At 39.7% G+C, this 18,718-nt stretch overlaps 1 protein-coding gene across 1 annotated transcript; it reads right to left on the bottom strand.

Moving 5' to 3' along the window:
- Nucleotides 1-5,064: 5,064 nt before the first annotated feature.
- LOC126950240 (MAPK-interacting and spindle-stabilizing protein-like) lies at nucleotides 5,065-6,026 on the bottom strand. The gene is given in 2 exon segments (XM_050783519.1): nucleotides 5,065-5,312; nucleotides 5,315-6,026. Coding segments are annotated over 2 exon segments (735 nt in total). The 5' UTR covers nucleotides 5,919-6,026; the 3' UTR covers nucleotides 5,065-5,181.
- Between the last annotated feature and the right edge of the window lie 12,692 nt (nucleotides 6,027-18,718).

Genomic DNA, 18,718 nt, shown 5'->3' with positions numbered 1-18,718 from the left:
CCTTAAATTCCCTAAGGACTCGACTTCCCATTCTGTGATTTTCCTTTGAGATTACCATGAGAGTCAGAGTCTTTATGGCTTATAAGGTACTGCATGATATGCCTGCTCTTCCATGGCTTTGGGGGGATACAAGAATATCTTTATTTTTGAGGAACTGCGTGTTAAATCATTTTAAAAGTTTTCTTTTTCCATCATGTCTGAAATGTGTGAGAGCAGTGGTGATATTAAGATTTGTTTCAGGAATCTCAGGAACATCAATGACAAACATTGCCTGTTATTTCTCTGTTTTTTCTTTCTGATTTTTGCAATCCTCACAGATTTGAAGTGATGGCTCATCATTGTTTTCATTTGCAACTGCCTGATGGTAGGTGATATTGAGCACTCTTTCGTATACCTATTGGTCATTTGTATATATTTGTTGGCAAAATATTTTGTCAGTCTTCTATTTTTCAGTTGGGTTATCATCATTATTATTTACCTTTGCTTTGAATTTCTTATATATTTTGAATATTAAACTCTTATTGTATATATGGTTTGCTATTGTGAGTATGATGCAATAAACATGCAAATGTATCTATCATTTTAATAAATTCTTTTTGTGGGTGGATCCCCAGTGATGAGACTTCTGAATCAAATGGTAATTCTATTCTTAGTTATTTGAAAAATTTCCGTATTGTTTTGTACAGAGATTGCGTTAATTTATATGTTTCTGCTGACGGTGTATAGGGTGTTCCCGTTTCTCCACATCTTTGCCAACGTTTATTATGTTTTTTTCTTTTTAATAGTAGCCTTTATGGCTAATGTAATATCTCATTGTGGTATTACTTTCTGCTTCTCTGCTAATTAGTGATATTGAGCATTTTAAAAATACACACGCTGGCTATTTGTATGTCTTTTTTGAAAAAGACCTAGTTATTTGCCCATTTTCAATGGGATTCTTTGTTTTTATTACTATGATGACTTGATTTGAATTATTTGTAAATTCTCAATATTAGTTCCATGTTGGCACATAGTTTGCAAATATATTCTTTTATTCTGTAGGTTGCCTATTTACCCTGTTGATTTTTTTTTTTTTTTTTGCTGTGCCAAAATTTTTTAGTTTGAGTCCCATTTGTCTATTTTCCTTTACTTTTGTTTATTGCATGTTTGAGGTTTTAGTCATGAATACTTTGCATAAACCAATGCCCAGAAGAGTTTTTCTTACATCTTCTTTTAGTACTTTTATAGCTTCAAGTCTTACTTTAATTCTTTAATTCATCTTGAGTTGATTTTTGTATATGGTGAGTGATAGGGATCTGTTTCTATTCTTCTGTATATGGTAATCCAATTTTCTCAGCACTGTTATTGAACAGGGTATTCTTCTTCTGGTGTATGTTCTGATCAGTTTAGTCAAATATCAAAGAAGATATATGACTTTCTGGTTTTTTTTTTTTCTTTTTTTTTTTTTACAGAGTCTCACTCTGTCACTAGGCTGGAGTGCAGTGGCGCCATCTCGGCTCACTGCATCCTCTGCCTCCTGGGTTCAAGCGATTCCTCTGCCTCAGCCCCCCAAGTAGCTGGGACTACAGGAGCACGCCACCACACCCAGCTAATTTTTGTATTTTTAGTAGAGACGGGGTTTCACCATGTTGGCCAGAATGGTTTCGGTTTCTTGACCTTGTGATCTGTCTGCCTCGGCCTCCCAAAGTGCTGGGATTACATATTTCTGGGTTTTCTATTCTGTTTCCTTAATCTACATATCTGTTTTTATACCAGTACCATGCTGCTTTGGTTACTATTGTGTTGCAGTATAATTTGAAGTCAGGTAAGTGATGCCTCCAACTTTGTTCTTTTTGCTTAAGATTGCTTTGGCTCTTTGGGCCCCTTTCTTATGAATCTTATAATAGTTTTTATCTAATTCTGTAAAAAATAATGCAGGTATTTTGATAGAGATTGCAGTAAATCTGTAGATTGCTTTGGGCAGTATGGTTATTTTTACCAATATTAATTCTTTCAATCCATGAGCATGAGCCATTTTTCTTTTTGTGGCACTTACATTTTGTCTAATCAATGTTTTGTAGTTTACCTGTAGAGCTCTCTCACTTACTTGATTAAATATGTTCCTATGTATTTCATTGCTTTTTGGAGCTATTGTAAATGAGATTGCCTTCTTGATTTGGTTCTCAGTTGGATCGTTGTTTGTGTATAAAAACACTACTAATTTTCATATGGTGATTTTGTATCTTGACACTTTACTCAATTCATTTATCATATTTAAACGATTTTGGTAGAGTTTTTAGGTCTTTCTAAATATAACACCACATCATCAGTGAACAGGAATAATTTAATTTTATTTTTCTAGTTTAGGTGCCTTTTCTTCCTTTCTTTTGTCTGATTGTTTTGGCTAAGACTTCCAATACTATATTAAATAGGAGTTGTAAAAATGGCATCCTTTTCTTGTTTCGGTTCTTAAAAAGAATTTTTCTCATTCATTATAATGTTACTTCTATGTTTATTTTATTGAGGATTTTCATCATGAAGAAATGGTGAGTTTTATTAAATTCTATTTCTGCATTTATTGAGATAACCATAGGTTTCTGTCCTTAATTTTGTTCATGTAACTTATTATGTATACTACTTTGTGTACTTTGAACCATTATTGCATCCTTGGTATAGAACCCACTAGATCATGATATATTCTCTTTTTGATTTTATGTTGGATTCAGTTTAGTAGTATTTTGTTGAAAATTCTTGCATTTATGTTCCCAAGGATATTGGCTTATCTTTTTTTTTTTTTTTTTTTTTTTGTTGTTGTTGTTGTTGTTGTTGTGTGTCCTTGGCTAGTTTCGGTATCAGGGTGATAATGACCTCAGAATTACCTAGAAAGAATTTCATTATCCTCAGTTTTGGGGAAGAGTTTCAGGAGGATTATTATTAATTCTTTGTACATTTGGTAGAATTTGTGCATTCATCCGGTCCTGAGATTTTCTTTTTCAAGACTTTTTAAAATTACTGGCTCAATCATGCTACTTATTATTGGTCTTTTCAGGCACTCTGTTTCTTCCTGGTTCTATCTTGAGAGGTCGTATGTTTCCAGGAATTCATTTTTTTTCTAGGTTTTCAGGTTTGTGAGTGTCTAGCTGTTTTTGAATGTTTTTAGTGATCTTTTTTATTACTGTTGTACCCATTGTAATGTCTATTCTTTTACTTCTGATTTTGTTTATTTAGATCTCTCTTATTTTTGCAGTTAGTCTAGCTAGCAATTTATCAATTTTGTCTTTTTGAAGAACTAACTCTTTATTCTTTTGATCATTTGTAGTTTTTGGTCTTTATTTCATTTGATTATGTTCTTATTTTTGTCATTTGTTTTCTTCTTCTAACTTGGAATTTGGTTTGTCATTAATTTTCTAGTTTCTTTAAGTGTGATGTTGGGTCCTTAATATGTAAGCGTTCTACTTTTTTGATGGAGGCATTTAGTGCTATAAACTGTTGTCTTAGTACTGTTTTTGTGGTTTTATTATACTGTGTCTCTATTTCCAATTTGTTCCCACAAATTTTTACTTTTCATCTTAATTTTTTACTTGAGATGGGGTCTCACTCTGTCACCCAGGCTCGAGTGCAATGGCACGATCTTGGCTCACTGCAACCTCCACCTCCTAGGCTCAAGCGATCCTCCCACCTCAGCCTCCTGAGTAGCTGGGACCACAGGTGCACACCACAACACCCAGTTTGTTTGTTTGTTTGCTTGTTTGTTTGTTTTGTATTTTTGGTAGACACAGGGTTTTGCCATGTTTCCCAGGCTAGCGTCAAACTCCTGACTTCAGGTGATCCACCTGCCTCAGCCTCCCAAAGTGCTGAGGTTGCAGGTGTGAGCCACCACCCCGGCTGACCATCTTTTTTTTTTTTAAACTTAGTTGCAGAGATCTACAATTTATTATTATTTTCAGTGTTAGAGCTAGAGGGTAATTTTTTCAAAGATGGCACTCAACTCCACTTATTTACCTGTCAACAAATACAGAACTGAACTGTTAGCCATAAGCACTTTACAAACAGACTCAGGAAACTATGCAGTAGACAATAACATAGCTTAACCAGACTCTGAAAAACAGATACATATTTTGGTTCACACTTGTACAAAGAGAACAGTCATGTCTGCATGACTTAAGGTTCTCTAAACACAACTGTTTTATGTTTTAGACCCCTAGAGTGTGCCAGTTTACCACATCAGGGAGGAATCAAGGAATGTGCTTCTTCTAAAGAACCAAGGGCAAGTGGGGGCGGTGGCTACAGGGAATGCTCTGGGCAGAAGAGCTGCCTCAGGTTTTTGTGGGAATGAAAATTACCTGTTGCAAGTAAGCAATGCCTAGGGTTTATCTAGTTTGAGGTTCAAAACAAAGGAGAGAATTATTTCCTTCCTCGAGCTCTTCCCAAAGCAATATGCACATCTCATAATCAAATCTCAGGTAGTACAAAGAGATAACCAATTATCTAAAAATTTAATTTACATACATGTTGGCCTGGATTAAAAACAAAAAAGTTAGTTTCCATAAATAGCAGACTTTAGTGCTGTATGACCCAATGACTAAAATAAAACCAGAAAGTTTTTACTGAAAGCTCAAGGATAAAAATGAACACTGGCTGGCTATTGAACTCCACATCTGACAATAATTACTGACAGTTTAAAAATGTATATCCAAAATATAACCTCAAAAGGACCAGGTTTTTTTGTCTGACAGAACAGCTCAAAATGTTGAGGCATTATTTGTTTGGATTATGATGGGTTATTCTCAAAGTTTATTTATCTAGAAGGGGAAAGTGATTATAGAAAAATACTTGAAATAATTTGCCAGTGAAGTCGCAGATTCTAGCAATAATCCACATCTTAGATTTTTAAGTGTGTAGTTTCATAGTTTAAACAAATTCTGTCAAAGAGCTATTCAATATACTTTATCACCATAACTTTCCATGAAAACCAAATAAAAATCACATCTGAATGATTTACTTCTATGCTTTTATATGATTGTATACATATGATGTACTACACATCCAAGTACAAGAGGCAGTTATCCTCTCTGAGAGGTGCAAGAGTTGTTCTTTCATGAATGCCCTCTAACAGTGAAACTGGCAATTTTTATATATGCATTCATGTGCATATACGTGTACTTCAAAAAGCAAAGCGTCATCTGTTCGTCCATTGTTAACTTAATGGTAAGAGTGGGGACCACCAGGCATCGGTGGAGCACCAGAAGGTCTTGAAGGCACTTGGAAAGGATCACTGGGAGTAGGATAGAGTCCCGGTGTGGGATACAATCCTGTAGGGGCAGGATATGGTGTGGTGGTCCTCAGGCTCCTGGTGGATTGGTGCCCCGTGGAACAGGTGGTGCTGGCCCAGAGGCTTGGGGATGAGGAGGAGCGGGATATGGCCCTGGAGATGGATATGGCATATTAGGGGTAGGATACTGCCCTCCCATTCCTGGCTCCCAAGGTCCAGAAGACATGAATCCCCATGGACCTAAAGGACCAGCTGCAGCTGGATCTGTGGGTGCACCATATGGTCTGGGTAGCTCTGGAAAGGGCATATTTGGTGTAAGATATGGCCCTGTGGAGCCAGGGCCTGGCACTGTTGGGGCTGGATAAGGACCACCGGGTGGGGGGCATGATGGTTCCGAAGGAAGAAAGAGTGCTGGGTGTCCTGGAGGTGGTCCGATGGGAGGCATGGAAGGATACATTCCTGTTGATGCTGGTCCAAAAGGCACAGTAGAGGGTGTTGCACTTGGTGGGAGTCCAGATGGAACCGAAGGTGGAGCACTCGGATTATTCCAAGGGCTGGAGCCTGGCCAGCCTTGAGGAGGTTGGCCAGGTTTTGTATTGCTCACAGCAGAGGTTTTGGCAGGGGGGTGTTCAGGTAGTGCATCTGCCAACGAAAATTCACCAGACATTTTCCCGGCAATATCCGAGACCGCAGTAGGGTCTAGAAGCGGCGATGGATCTGAGGGACTGGGCCCTGAAGAAGCGGGCGCAGGCTGACTGACAGCAGGGAAAGCAGGCGACCATCTTAATTTCTTAATTGACATGGTGACTGTTTAAGAACATGTTGTTTAATTTCTTTGTAATTTTAGTTTCTGAAATTCTTCTTCATATTGATTTGTAGTTTCATTCTACTGTGGTTTTAAAAGGTAGTTGATATAATTTTGATTTTGGGGGGTACTTTGTTGAGACTTGTTTTATTGCCTACCACATGGTCTATGTTGCAGAATGTTCTATGTTTTGATGACAGGAGTGTATATTCTATGGTTGAGTGGGAAGCATGTTCTGTAAATGTCTTTTAGGTCCATTGGGTCTAAAGTCCAATTTAAGTCCAATAATTATTTCTCAGCTTTTCTATTTCAATGATCTCTCAATGCTGTGAGTAGAATTTCTAATTTCTCCACTATTATTGTATTGCTGTCTATCTCTTTCTACAGGTTTAGTAATTTTTAAAAAAATCTGGGTGTTTTGATGTTGGGCGCATATATATTTAGGATTATTATATCCTCTTGCTGAATTGATTCTTTATTATTGGATGATTACCTTCTTTATCCTTTTTGTTACTGTTTTTTATTTAAAATCTGTTTTATTTGATGTAAATATGGATACTCCTGTTTGCTTTTGGTTTCTGTTTGTGTTAATATATTCCTCCTTTTACTTTTAGTCTATATGTGTCTTACAAGTAAGGTGAGATTCTTGTAGGCAACATAGTATTGAATCAACTTTTCTTATCCATTTGCTAAATCTATACCACATAATGGGGAATTTAATTGATTTGTATTCAAGGTTAATATTGACATGTAAGGTTTTGTTTCTGTCATAATGTTGTTTTCTATTTTTTAATCTTTATATTTGTGGTTTGATAAAATTCTGTCGTGTTGTGATTTGATGTTTTTTCTTTTTCTCTTTTGTTTTTTAAGATGTATTTTATACTTTTACATGTTTTAATGATGGTGAATATCAATCTTTTGTTTTTATATTAGAAATCCTTTGAACTTCTCTCATAGGCCCAGCCTAGTGGTAATTAGTTTCCCCAGCATTTATTTGTCAGGGCAAGACTTTATTTCTTCTTCATTTGTGAAGGTTAATCTAGCTTAATGTAAAATTTTTGGCTGGCAGTTTCTTTTCCTTTCAACATTAAAAGTGCCATCCCATTCTCTTCTGGCCAGTAAAGTTTCTGTTGAGAAGTCTGCTGTTAGTCTGATGTGGTTTCCTTTATAAATGACTAGATGCTATTCTTTTACTGGTTTTAGAATTATTTCTTGCACTTTAGATATTCTGATTATCATATGCCATGATGAACCCCTTTTGCAATGTATTTTGCTGTGATTGCTGGGCTTCCTGTATATGGATGTCTAACTCTGTTGCTAGGTTTGAGAAGTTTTCTTAAACTTTATTTTCAATTATTTTCTGAAATAGCTTTTCTAAAATGTTGATGTTTTTTACCCCTCAAAAACACTGATAATTTGTAAGTTTAGTCACTATATTTAGTCCCAAACATCTCAAAGTCTTTGTTCATGCTCTTTTATTCTTTTTTCCTTATTTTTGTCTGAGTAGATTGTTTTGAAAGACCTGTTTTCAAGTTCTGAAAATACGTTTTATTCCTGTTCTCGTCTATTATTGAATCTTGAAATGTATTTTCTTTTTCCTTCAATAAACCTCCATAATTTTTGTTTGGATTTCTTTTAAAAGATATCTGCCTCCTTGATACATTTCTCATTCATTCTCTGAATTTATTTATTTATTTTTGTATTGGCTTTCAGATTTCTCTTGCATCTCTTTGAGCTTCTTTAAAATCTATTTTTTGAAAGTCTTTTAAAGTCTGATATTTCAATGAATTTTTTTTGCTAGAATACTGGAAAATTATTGTGTTCTTTTGAACGTGTCATAAACCTTGCTTTTCCATGCTTCCTGTGTTTTTATATTGATTTCTGCACATCTGGAGCAACAGTTTCTTCTTTTTATTTTGAATTTACATTCATTGGAGGAAGCTTACTTTTTGAAGTTATTACCATGATGTTTATTGCATAGAGCCATTTGACTTTACTTTTAGGTTTGTGCAGTGGGAAAGACTCTGTATACATTTCTTGAGTATAAACAAATATATACACACACACACGTGTGTGTGCGTGTGTGTGTGTACAGCAAATACAATGTTTTATTGGCATAGGAGTCATCTTTTATCTTAGGTTGATTTTTAAAACTGAGTCTCAGAAAACAATTAATGTATCTTTGTTGTTTTGGTCATTGAGGTACAGCACAGTATGACACCTGACTTAATAGGGTGAGGGGTTAGGATGGGGGTGGAAGATGAGAAATTACTTAATGGTTGTAATGTACATTATTTGAGTGATGCATGCCCTACAAGCCCTGACCTCACCACAATGGAATATATGCATGTAATTGAATTACACTTGTACCCCATACATTTGTATAAATAACTTAAAAAGAACCACAAGAGTTTGCTATCTTGCTTGTTCATAAATACAAATACATTATGAATGCTTCCCATGACATTAACTATTATTGATGCAGGAGTTAAAAATAAATTTTAATTTTAATAAAAGCAGACCCCAAATTACTTCTTTTCTAATATAGAGCAGTGTGTAAAATTGAGCTGCAGACATAGATAAGCAAGATGGAAGCTTGCACAAATAAATGCTGGCAGCTGTGCCAATAGGAAGAGGTGCTACCTGGGGACTAGGCATGTTCAGAATGGTGGCTCTATCTTCCATTACCTTTGTAAACCATGTGTACAGTAAGAAGCAGGCAACATGGTGGCAGGCAACAGGGCACCACCCAGGCGAAGACTCCATTTACATAATAGAAGATTAGGTGGAGGCAGCCAGCTTCCTCGTGCACTGTATAAACATCACACCTGGCCCAACCAATCTTTGGGCCCTATGTAAATCAGCCACTGCCTCCTCAAGCCAGTCTGTAAAATCTGGTGCACTTTGCTGCAGGCCGGAAGTCCACTCGGGCAACCCTCTCCCTCACAGGACAGAGAGCTATTTTCCTTTCTCTTTCTTTTGCCTATTAAACCTCTACTTCTAAACCCACTTCTTGTGTGTCCACATACTCAATTTCCTTGGCATGAGATGACAAAACTCAAGTATTTACCCCAGACAGATGACACTGCTTCATTATTTTATAAGTGATAAATTTATTAGTTAAAATTGCTGTATTAAGAAATATAGCACATTTTAAGGCTGCTGATGCACAGTGCAATAACTGCCATATACAAATATGACACCACTTACACTTAGAGCCCAGGCACAGAGACTCACACCAGTAATCCCAGCACTTTAGGCTCTCAGGGCAGGTGGATCACTTGAAGTCAGGAGTTTGAGATCAGCCTGACCAAAATGGTGAAACCCCATCTCTACTAAAAATACAAATTTTTTTTTTAGTAGAAAAAAACCTTTTTTCTATTAGTGGGGATGGTGGTGCATTCTTGTAACCCTACAAGGATGATTCAAGAGAATCGCTTGAACCCAGGAGGCAGAGGATGCAGTGAGTTGAGATCATATCACTCCAGCCTGGGTGACAGAGTGAGACTCTGTCTCAAAAAAAAAAAAAAAAAAAAGTATTACAAAACTCTTGTTTCCCTACACTTACCATTTGTCAACAGTTTAATGATATATGTTATTTTTAAATACATTTTCCATTTTGGTATGTCAAAAAACTGGCATCTCATTATTTTAATATGCATTTTGGTAACTATTCAGGTAACTTGGTTTTATGTATGTTTAGTGTATTACTTTTTGAATTGCCTAGTTATGTCTTCTGCTTATTTTGCTATTCAATTATGTAACATTTTAGTGATTCATATGAGCTCCCCATTATAGTAACCATTTGTCCAAAATTATTATTTATATATCTCCATTCAGATTCCAGTGTTCACTCTCAATGTTTTTGAGAAAAAAGGAGTTCCTTCCCTCTAAAGATTTCCACTCCCTAAAGAGCTTAAATAAGTACCAATTACTAAAACACAATTAGGGAAGTTTAAACATTATCTAATTGCACTTTATTTGTGGAAAATAAATATTCTCACCTTTCCATTATTATTTAATCATGTATAGAAAGGAGCCCATACATTCTGGGCTGAAAAATCTCTTTTAAAAAAGGGAAAATGTATTCTGTCAAAGAGGGTACGAAATTCCAAGTTCACACTGCACTTTGCTAGAAACATTGCCTTTAGGTTAGCCATGTTCTCTCTGAAACACAGAGCTGCTCACATCACAGCCTTGTTCCAAAACATTTGATGGCTCATAGCAGCCAACACAACAGATCCCCCATTCATTTTTCCAAGGTCAACACCTCTTACTATCACAACTCTACACAACACTTCCAATCTCTATTCGCTACTCACACTCTACTTCTTGTCCTACTCTGTCCTCAAATAAGCCTCATATTTTTATACTCCAATGCCTATACTTAAACTGTTTTTTTCCTAAATGTACATTTTCCCTTTCACACATCTTTCTCCTCCACATGGCAAACCCTGCACTTTTGAGAGCATTACTTTCTTCTCCACTTGGATGTCCTCCATGTGTTCTTGCTGGTTGTGAGGCACTGATGAGTTTTAGAACTGGAACCATATTTTATCCATCTTTGCAGTTCTAGAGCCTTGCACTGGGGTAATTGTTAATAAATGGTTCCCAATGCAAGCTTGCTGATGGTGATATTCAGCAGATGAGAAAATGAGCCAGAATGCCTGTCTACTAATCCAGATTGCTTTTCACGATTATTTTGCTAAAACTCCCCCATTGTCATTAGCAAAATAACAATGATAATAATGATACTAGTACTAAATACACAAGATAAGTCAGTTATAATTGAGCTGGTAGCATGCGCGACTTAAATTTTCTATTTCTTGCTTGTGTCAAGATAGTCCTTATCCACAGATAGGAAAAAAACAGGAAAGAGACCCTCAAGTGCTTCTCACAATGCAAACTCTTCCAATTCTATAACCTGCTCAGGTACCATCATACAACAAATGAGGCACACTGGTGACCCCCATCTCAAACACACTCTAAGAGAGATAGAAAATCTTCCTCTCACTGTCCTCCAGTATACGTGACTCCTCCTGCTTCAAAAACAACAACAAAATAATATCTCCCAGAGGTTATCACACTTGAACTTGAACAAATTTTTAGATTTGATTAGTAATTAGGTCAATACAGTTGTTGCTGTTACTTGACACATATCACATTTATAAACCTCTTGGGATCACCCCAATACAAATTCTGAGGCAAAACCTTGAGTTTCTATATTATGTAAAATAACAATAACCTCTCATAACATAAAAAAATGGCTCTGTTCTCAAGGCATTGGCCCTACCCAACAAAACTAAATTTCCCAAACACTTATAAAGTTTACAGCTTCAAGTCTCTTCAAAAGTAAGCTACATATGAGTCTTTGAACAGGGCTCAGCACTTTCAATGAGGTTAAAAGTAAATGTCCACAAGGGAGGTTTTAAAAGACAGGAGAGTCCCCCACTATCCACCACACAGAAGACCATCAGAATGTCAGAGTCCACGCCCACTTCTCCACTTCTAGGACATCTCCCACCATGTGAAAGACCATCTCCATTCCACACCCTAGCCTTTCCAATGAGAACAGGGTAAAAATTCAGTCTTTGGCAGGACTTGTCCAAGATTTCACTCTACTTTGCCCCTGGATCTCACTCTGCCAGCCTTCTGCTTCAGTGTCTTGTTGACCTCCCCTTTTCTAAGGGCATACAAATCCCAGTCAGTTCTTTCCATGTACTAACACCCCCTCCGCAAGCCCCTCCCTCCACAAAACATCCATCTCTTCCTGACCATCACAGAAGTGAAGGCCTAACTTATGTTGCCAAATACTAGCTAGAATGTGCTGTAATCTATTTCTGGAAGCCAGAACCCTGTGCTGACACACTTGTTTTTCTCTTTCGGTGTGCCCATTATTTCCCTTGATGTGCCTCATAGGGAGCACTCTGCACACAGGAGGTTTTCAGTTAGTGTTTGTTCGGTGAATGGATCATGACTCTGTGGCGGGTAGTCTGGAAGGGGTCAGAGTCATAGCCCTGGAGACACACTTAGCAGTTTGAGTTCTAATAGCTGGCCACCTCCCTGGGTCTCTATTTCCTCATTCGAATCCTGAGGATAATAATTATATCTACATCTCTGTGTAAAAGAGTTGTGATGAATGAATGAGAGGACGTAAGAAAAAAAAATAGGATGCTGGTAGCTAGTGCTCAATTAGTTAGATCTTATAACTTCTGCTCCTACTGCTATCACGCTGAGTGTGTTTTTACGTAAAAAAGCTAACAACCAACAAAGGGTAAAAATTCAAGTATAACTTTAGATTCTTGACTTGTCAAACTGGAGACCGATTGGGGTAATAAGTGTGGCACAGGCAGAAGAGAAAATGAAATACTTAATTTCTGGTTTATCTGATTTAAAGCAAATACAGGCAGATCTGGCTAAGAAATGATTTTCATCAAAATTTGTCTGTAACATGGGTGCCGTAGGTTAAACTTATTTAAAAACAGTCTAGACAGATTCATTTGTAATATAAGCATGTCATAGTTTCTGATGTTTTGGACTGGATTTCTGTTTGTTTGTCTATTTATTTATTTTTGAGATGGAGTCTCACTCTGTCACCCAGGCTGGAGTACAGTGGTACAATCTTGGCTTGCTGCAAACTTTGCCTCCCAGGTTCAAGCAAGTCTCCTGTCTCAGCCTCCCAAATAGCTGGGATTTCAGGCATCTGCCACCATGCCCGGCTGATTTTTGTATTTTTAGTAGAGATGAGGTTTTGGCATGTTGGCCAGGCTGGTCTCAAAGTCCTGACCTCCGGTGATCTACCTGCCTCAGCCTCCCAAAGTGCTGGGATTACAGGCATGAGCCACCAACCCCAGCCAGGATTTCTGTTTTTTCAGTTTTTTTGAAGAGACACAAGAGACAGCACTAGCTACTATCAGACTTCTTAGAGATAAGCTGGTCCAATGAGATTTTACAAAATTTGATTTCTGCCAGGCATGGTGGCTCATGACTGTAATCCCAGCACTCTGGGAGGCTGAGGTGGGCAGATCTCTCTTAAAGGAGAAAAAAATGTTAAGTTAAGGTAACATACTGTGCCTGTGTCAGATGCAAATAAGACCTCAGGAGTCTGCCTGAAGAAACTTAAAAGATCATTTCATCAAAAGGTCACTCGTTGGATGGTGTAACAAGTTAGGAACAGGTGCACCACCTGTATCAGCTCAGTGAGATACATGTTCCCCATCACATAACAAACACGTGTCTGCCATATGGGCTTAGAGTCTGAATTTCTGATGAGAAATAAAATGGTATCTAGAAAACCCCAGATAATGATATTCCATATATCAGTAAGCATCAATGGCATTTTTAAAAAGTATCACACATTCAGCAAATCCTTTGCGAAACAAGACACCCTAATATGCAATCAATTTAGCTGTATATATATATATATATATATATATATATATATATATTTTTTTTTTTTTTTTTTGATGGAGTTTCACTCTTGTTGCACTGGCTGGAGTGCAATGGCGCAATCTCGGCTCACCCCAACCTCCGCCTCCCGAGTTCAAGTGATTCTCTGGCCTCAGCCTCCCCAGTAGCTGGGATTACAGGCATGCCCTACCATGCCCTGATAATTTTGTATTTTTAGTAGAGACAGGTTTCTTCCATATTGGTCAGACTGGTCTCGAACTCCCGACCTCAGGTGATTCGCCCAACTTGGCCTTCCAAAGTGCTGGGATTACAGGTATGAGCCACCATGCCCGGCCAGCCATATTTTTAAGAATGATGAGACAGTGTAACTTCATTTACCTGAAATGGAGTACAGGATCATTTTGAAGGAATTCATACCCATTCCTGCAAAAGTTCTGTGGAATCTCGAATGTAGCACTGAACTAAGCATTTTTTTTTGGTTTTTTTTCAAAGAGGTTTTAGCCCAGACTTTGATCTTTAACCTCAGATCCTCTAATTAAAATATGGCTTCAAAACTATACCTGCCTACTTGAAAAAGCACCAAATCTAGAGGATACCTTTCACGAGTGTGAAATAATGAAAACAAAATCACATCCTTCTCTTGGCAGTTCTCTTTCCTTCACCTTCCAATTCTATTAAACTTCCTTCAGAATAATCGTCTGCAAATTCAGAGACAACTACATATGTAAGGAAAAATAAACCCTCTCACGCATCTGTAGTCTCAGGTACTCGAGAGGTTGAAGCAGGAGAATCGCTTGAACCCTGCGGGCAGAGGTTGCAGTGAGCCGAGATTGTGCCACTGCACTCCAGCGTGGGCGACAGAGTGAGACTCCGTCTCAAAAACAAACAAACAAACAACAAAACAAACCCTCTCAAATATATGTGGGTGCACTGGAAACTCTGTCTTTGCAGAAATCATTTTAAGGTTTTTTAAGACAGAAATTTCTCACTATTTTCAGCATTCTTATCCAACAAGCATTTTGTTTCCATTGACTTAGAAAGGGCTAAGCTTAATCTCTGAAGATCGAGGGTTTAATTTTCTGTTAATAAAAATCCCAGCCAGGTGTTTTGACTTACCACATCGTTATACTTTTTATTCTCCCTTCTATGTCTCTCCACGACCACGATCATGACCACCCACAAAAGAAGAAGAAAACTCCTCCGATGTTCCCCAAATATATGCTGGTGCTAGCTTGGAAGCTGTGTAGAGTTTTGTAATGGAATGTGAATTGCTACCCCGGATCTGGGCTCGCCTTCTATCTCCTAACCAGTAAGCAGAGAGGGAGGACAAATCGGCTAAGCAGGGAAAATTTCTTTCCTCTTCTACATAACCTCTCACTAATGCAGAGCTGAAGAGGGTCGCCAGCGGCACATGGCGCTTGCCAAGCGGCCCGCTGTCCAGTGCGTTCTGCGCTGGGTGGGATCCCGGTGCCCTCCAGGGCTCCTCCCTGCCTGGAAAGGAAAGTGCCCCAGTGAGCAGTGGGATCCGCCGCCACGCCCCGGCCTCACACTTGGCCGGGGAGTGGGTCACATCCTCGATGAGCCCTTGGCCCAGAAAACACTCCGCTTCCTAGGGAGCGGGTCGGTGACAGGAAGAACCTCCCCTGCGTCTTAGCAAACATCAGGGTAGCAGTTTTTTAAGAGGGGCGAGGCCGGAGGGGGCGAGGGGGCCCAGGCAGAGGCTGTTACTAGGGGCAGAGGTAGCGACACTAGATTGTGGGCCGGTATGAAAGGAGGAAGGGAAGTCCCAGAACTAGTGACAAATTGTTCCAGCAGGGCCCGGCGCGATGGCTCAAGCCTGTAACCCCAGCACTTTGGGAGGCCGAGGCGGGCAGATCACTTGAGGTCAGGAGTTTGAGACCAGCCTGGCCAACATGGTGAAACCCCGTCTGTACTAAAAATACAAAAATTAGCCAGTCGTGGTGGTGGGCGCCTGTAGTCCCAGCTACTCAGGAACCCGAGGCAGAAGAATCTCTTGAACCCGGGAGGCAGAGGTTGCAGTGAGCCAAGATCATGCCACTGCACTCCAGCCTGGGTGACAGAGCAAGACTCCCTCTCAAAAAACAAAAACAAAAACAAAACAAAAAAAAAAACTTGTTCCAGCGGGAGAAGGACCCCTGCCTTTTTTTCTGGGTTCACAATGGCACCCGGCATTGAGCCCCCCACCTCGTGCAAGGAAGGTGCACTCCACATCGACGGTTTTCAGTAAAACGTGTACCCTGCCAGTAGAATTTTGAGGAACAATAGGTGCCCCCAGGACCAGGCCCTAACCCCCTTCTTTCTTGGGCACCTTAGATGGTAGTAGACCATACCACAGCTGCCAGCCAGGAAAGGGCCAGGGCACAGGGCTACCTGCTGCCCCCTTGATGCCAGTGTCCTCTGCCCAGGAGGATCAAAGTCCACAGAGCAGAGCACAGCAGATGCTCCTACCAAGCACCCTGGGGAGGGCACCCAGGAAGCCACCTCCTAGCCGACACCCCCATACTTTGCAGCTGCAGTGGAAAGCAGGCACCCTAATCTCCAGGCTTCCCTGTCAGGGAGAGACTGGAAAGAACATAAGAGAAAAGTTCCTCCTTCCTCAAAGGTAAGGATGCCAGGAGAGAGAGGGCACAAGATGGGGAGCAGCGTCGGGAAGATGTTTCTGGACTACAAGACTTGCACCATCAAATCCTGGCAGTGCTACAAAAAAACAAATTCACCCCAGTATTCTGGGAGGCCAGAAAGCCCCTACTTTAACTGAGGGCTGCAATGACGTTTTGGGTTCCCTGGAATTAACGTCAGTTCAGAGTCAGTGTCCAGTAGTCCCCAAAATGTCTGATCATTTTCCTTTCCCCAGTGTACAATCACCCTGGTAAAAGGCTGGAGGTCTCCTTGGGGAAGGATGGGTAAAAGATTCACTACCTAAATTGTCAGTAATGTAGTGGGGTCCTTCCTCAAGACAATCTGGCCTCCCCTCTGGGTCTGTAAACTGGCTCAAGTCTGGAAATTGATCAAGGTGCCATGATTCTCTGTTTTTATAATTCAAATTAGTCTTTTGTTCATTCCACCTAGAAGTTTTCTCCTTATATAAATTAAGTAGGAAGGTAGTAGGCATCCTATCAGTGTCACTTCTAGGAATACCGTCATTAATTAGCCAATGCCAGAGCTCTACACAAGTTAGACTATTCTGACTGCCACTTTGCCTCTGCTGTCTATTATGGTAGCTATGCTCACCTTGCCTTTGTTGGTTGAGTGCCAACACTTGGCCCCTGCCACCTTGGGATCCAATGATTCCTACTGATTTTAAATTTTGTAGCTGAGTGACTGCATTTCCCACCATTAGATCTGACATGCAGAGAAGAGCAATTATAGGGCTCTTCAAAGATGCAGGTGCTGCCCCCACAAACCTATCACAAACAATATCAGAAGGCATTGGTCAGGGGTATATCTTCTGGACCTTCCCAGCTGGGATGAGTAGGTCTAAAGTGACTAATCCACTCCACCATCCCAATCTCCCTAGGCCTTTGGATACCTTCCTCTACATTAAACCAAGGGAGAGTAGGCATCTTCAGCTCACTCACAGAGGGCCATCTTTTAATCCATATTTCAGCTAACCAAGCAAATAAACTATTAGAACCTTTTTCAACTCCCCAAGCTGTAACATTAAATGCAGAGTCCCTACTTAGTGGGCCCAAATCAATAAATTCACCCTCATCCAACTCTATGTTCCTTCCACCATTATCCCTTATCCTTAATATCCATTCCCATGCCCGTTATCCAGATTTCTGTTTATATAAGTTAGAGAACTCAAACAGTTCTTTTTGAGTGTAGCATACCTTCTCATGGGTCACACTCTCAACCACACCTCGAGGGCCCACAGGGACTTTAGTCTAGTTATAGGTCTAGAAGAAAACAGGGGTGTTGGGGGTGGATCCTGTGGAGAATCAACATTATCTTGCCTGGCAACTGCCTCAGGGGAGGCCATCTAGAGGAACAGAATATTCTCAGGCAACCCAGGGTTTATCTCCTCAGACAAAGGTGGAAATGCTGATGGCAGCATGGGTTGGAAAGGGGATGTTGCCACTACGGGGATGGGGAAACTGTTCCTTCTGGTAAAATAGGTTCATCAGAGTTTAAAAATTCAGTGTCCGTCACTTCATCAGGGTACTCCCACACATCCCTATTCCAAGTTTCAGGATCCCATTCTCTTCCAATCAATACCCTCACTTTAATAGTAGACACCTGGAGAGGCTGTGCATGCATCTTCCATTGCAGGTCAGCCATTCGCATGATAAGAGCTTGTGTCTGTTTTTCCACAATTTCAGCTCTTTCTCTACAGCAGATAAGACTCTCATTCAGGGCAATCTTAGCAGATTTGAGGCTCAGTATTTGCTTCTGAAGCCACAAGATGGCATCCCTGATGTTGTCATTTTCTTTCATCACTTTGTCCACTGAACTTAGGAGCAACCAACAAGCTTCATTATGTTCCATGATTCTCCACATATGGTCAAAGGCATTATGTATAGAGTCACTAAACTTCTTGCCCCCACAAGCAGTAAATCAGGAGTGTCAAATGCATTTATTTTGCATAACTCTGTAAACAGTTCATGCCAAGGACTATCAGTGTTCGTCATACTATTAGAAGTAGAGTCCTTAGCATTTTGGGGTCTAATCATATTAAGCAGCCAACTCCAGAAACCCCAAAACCAATGAAAGAACTCCGTCTTTAATTTTCTGTTAGAACCACTACTGGTACCAAAATCTGTGTTAGGGTTCTCTAGGGGGGCAGAACTAATAGAATACACACACACACACACACATATATATATATACACACACACACACATATATATATAACATGATAATAAACTCCCATATATGTATATGGGAGTTAGTTTATTAAGCATTAACTTACATGATCACAAGCTCCAACAACAGCCTGTCAGCAAGCCGAGGAGCAAGGAGAGCCAGTCCGAGTCCCAAAACTGAAGAACTTGGAATCTGATGTTCGAGGGCAGGAAGCATCCAGCACAAGAGAAAGATGTCAGCTAGAAGGCTAGGCCAGTCTCGCCTTTTCACATTTTTCTACCTGCTTTATATTCACTGGCAGCTGATTAGATGGTGCCCACCAGATTAAGGATGGCTCTGCCTTTTCCAGCCTACTGATTCAAATATTAATCTCCTTTGGCAACACCTTCACAGACACACCCAGAATCAATACTTTGCATTCTTCA

The sequence above is a fragment of the Macaca thibetana genome, chromosome 3 (genome assembly GCF_024542745.1).
Source record: "Macaca thibetana thibetana isolate TM-01 chromosome 3, ASM2454274v1, whole genome shotgun sequence".
Taxonomy (NCBI): Eukaryota; Metazoa; Chordata; class Mammalia; order Primates; family Cercopithecidae; genus Macaca; species Macaca thibetana.
The sequence above is the reverse complement of the archived record's forward strand: the minus strand, read 5'-3'. Positions and strand labels throughout refer to the sequence as shown.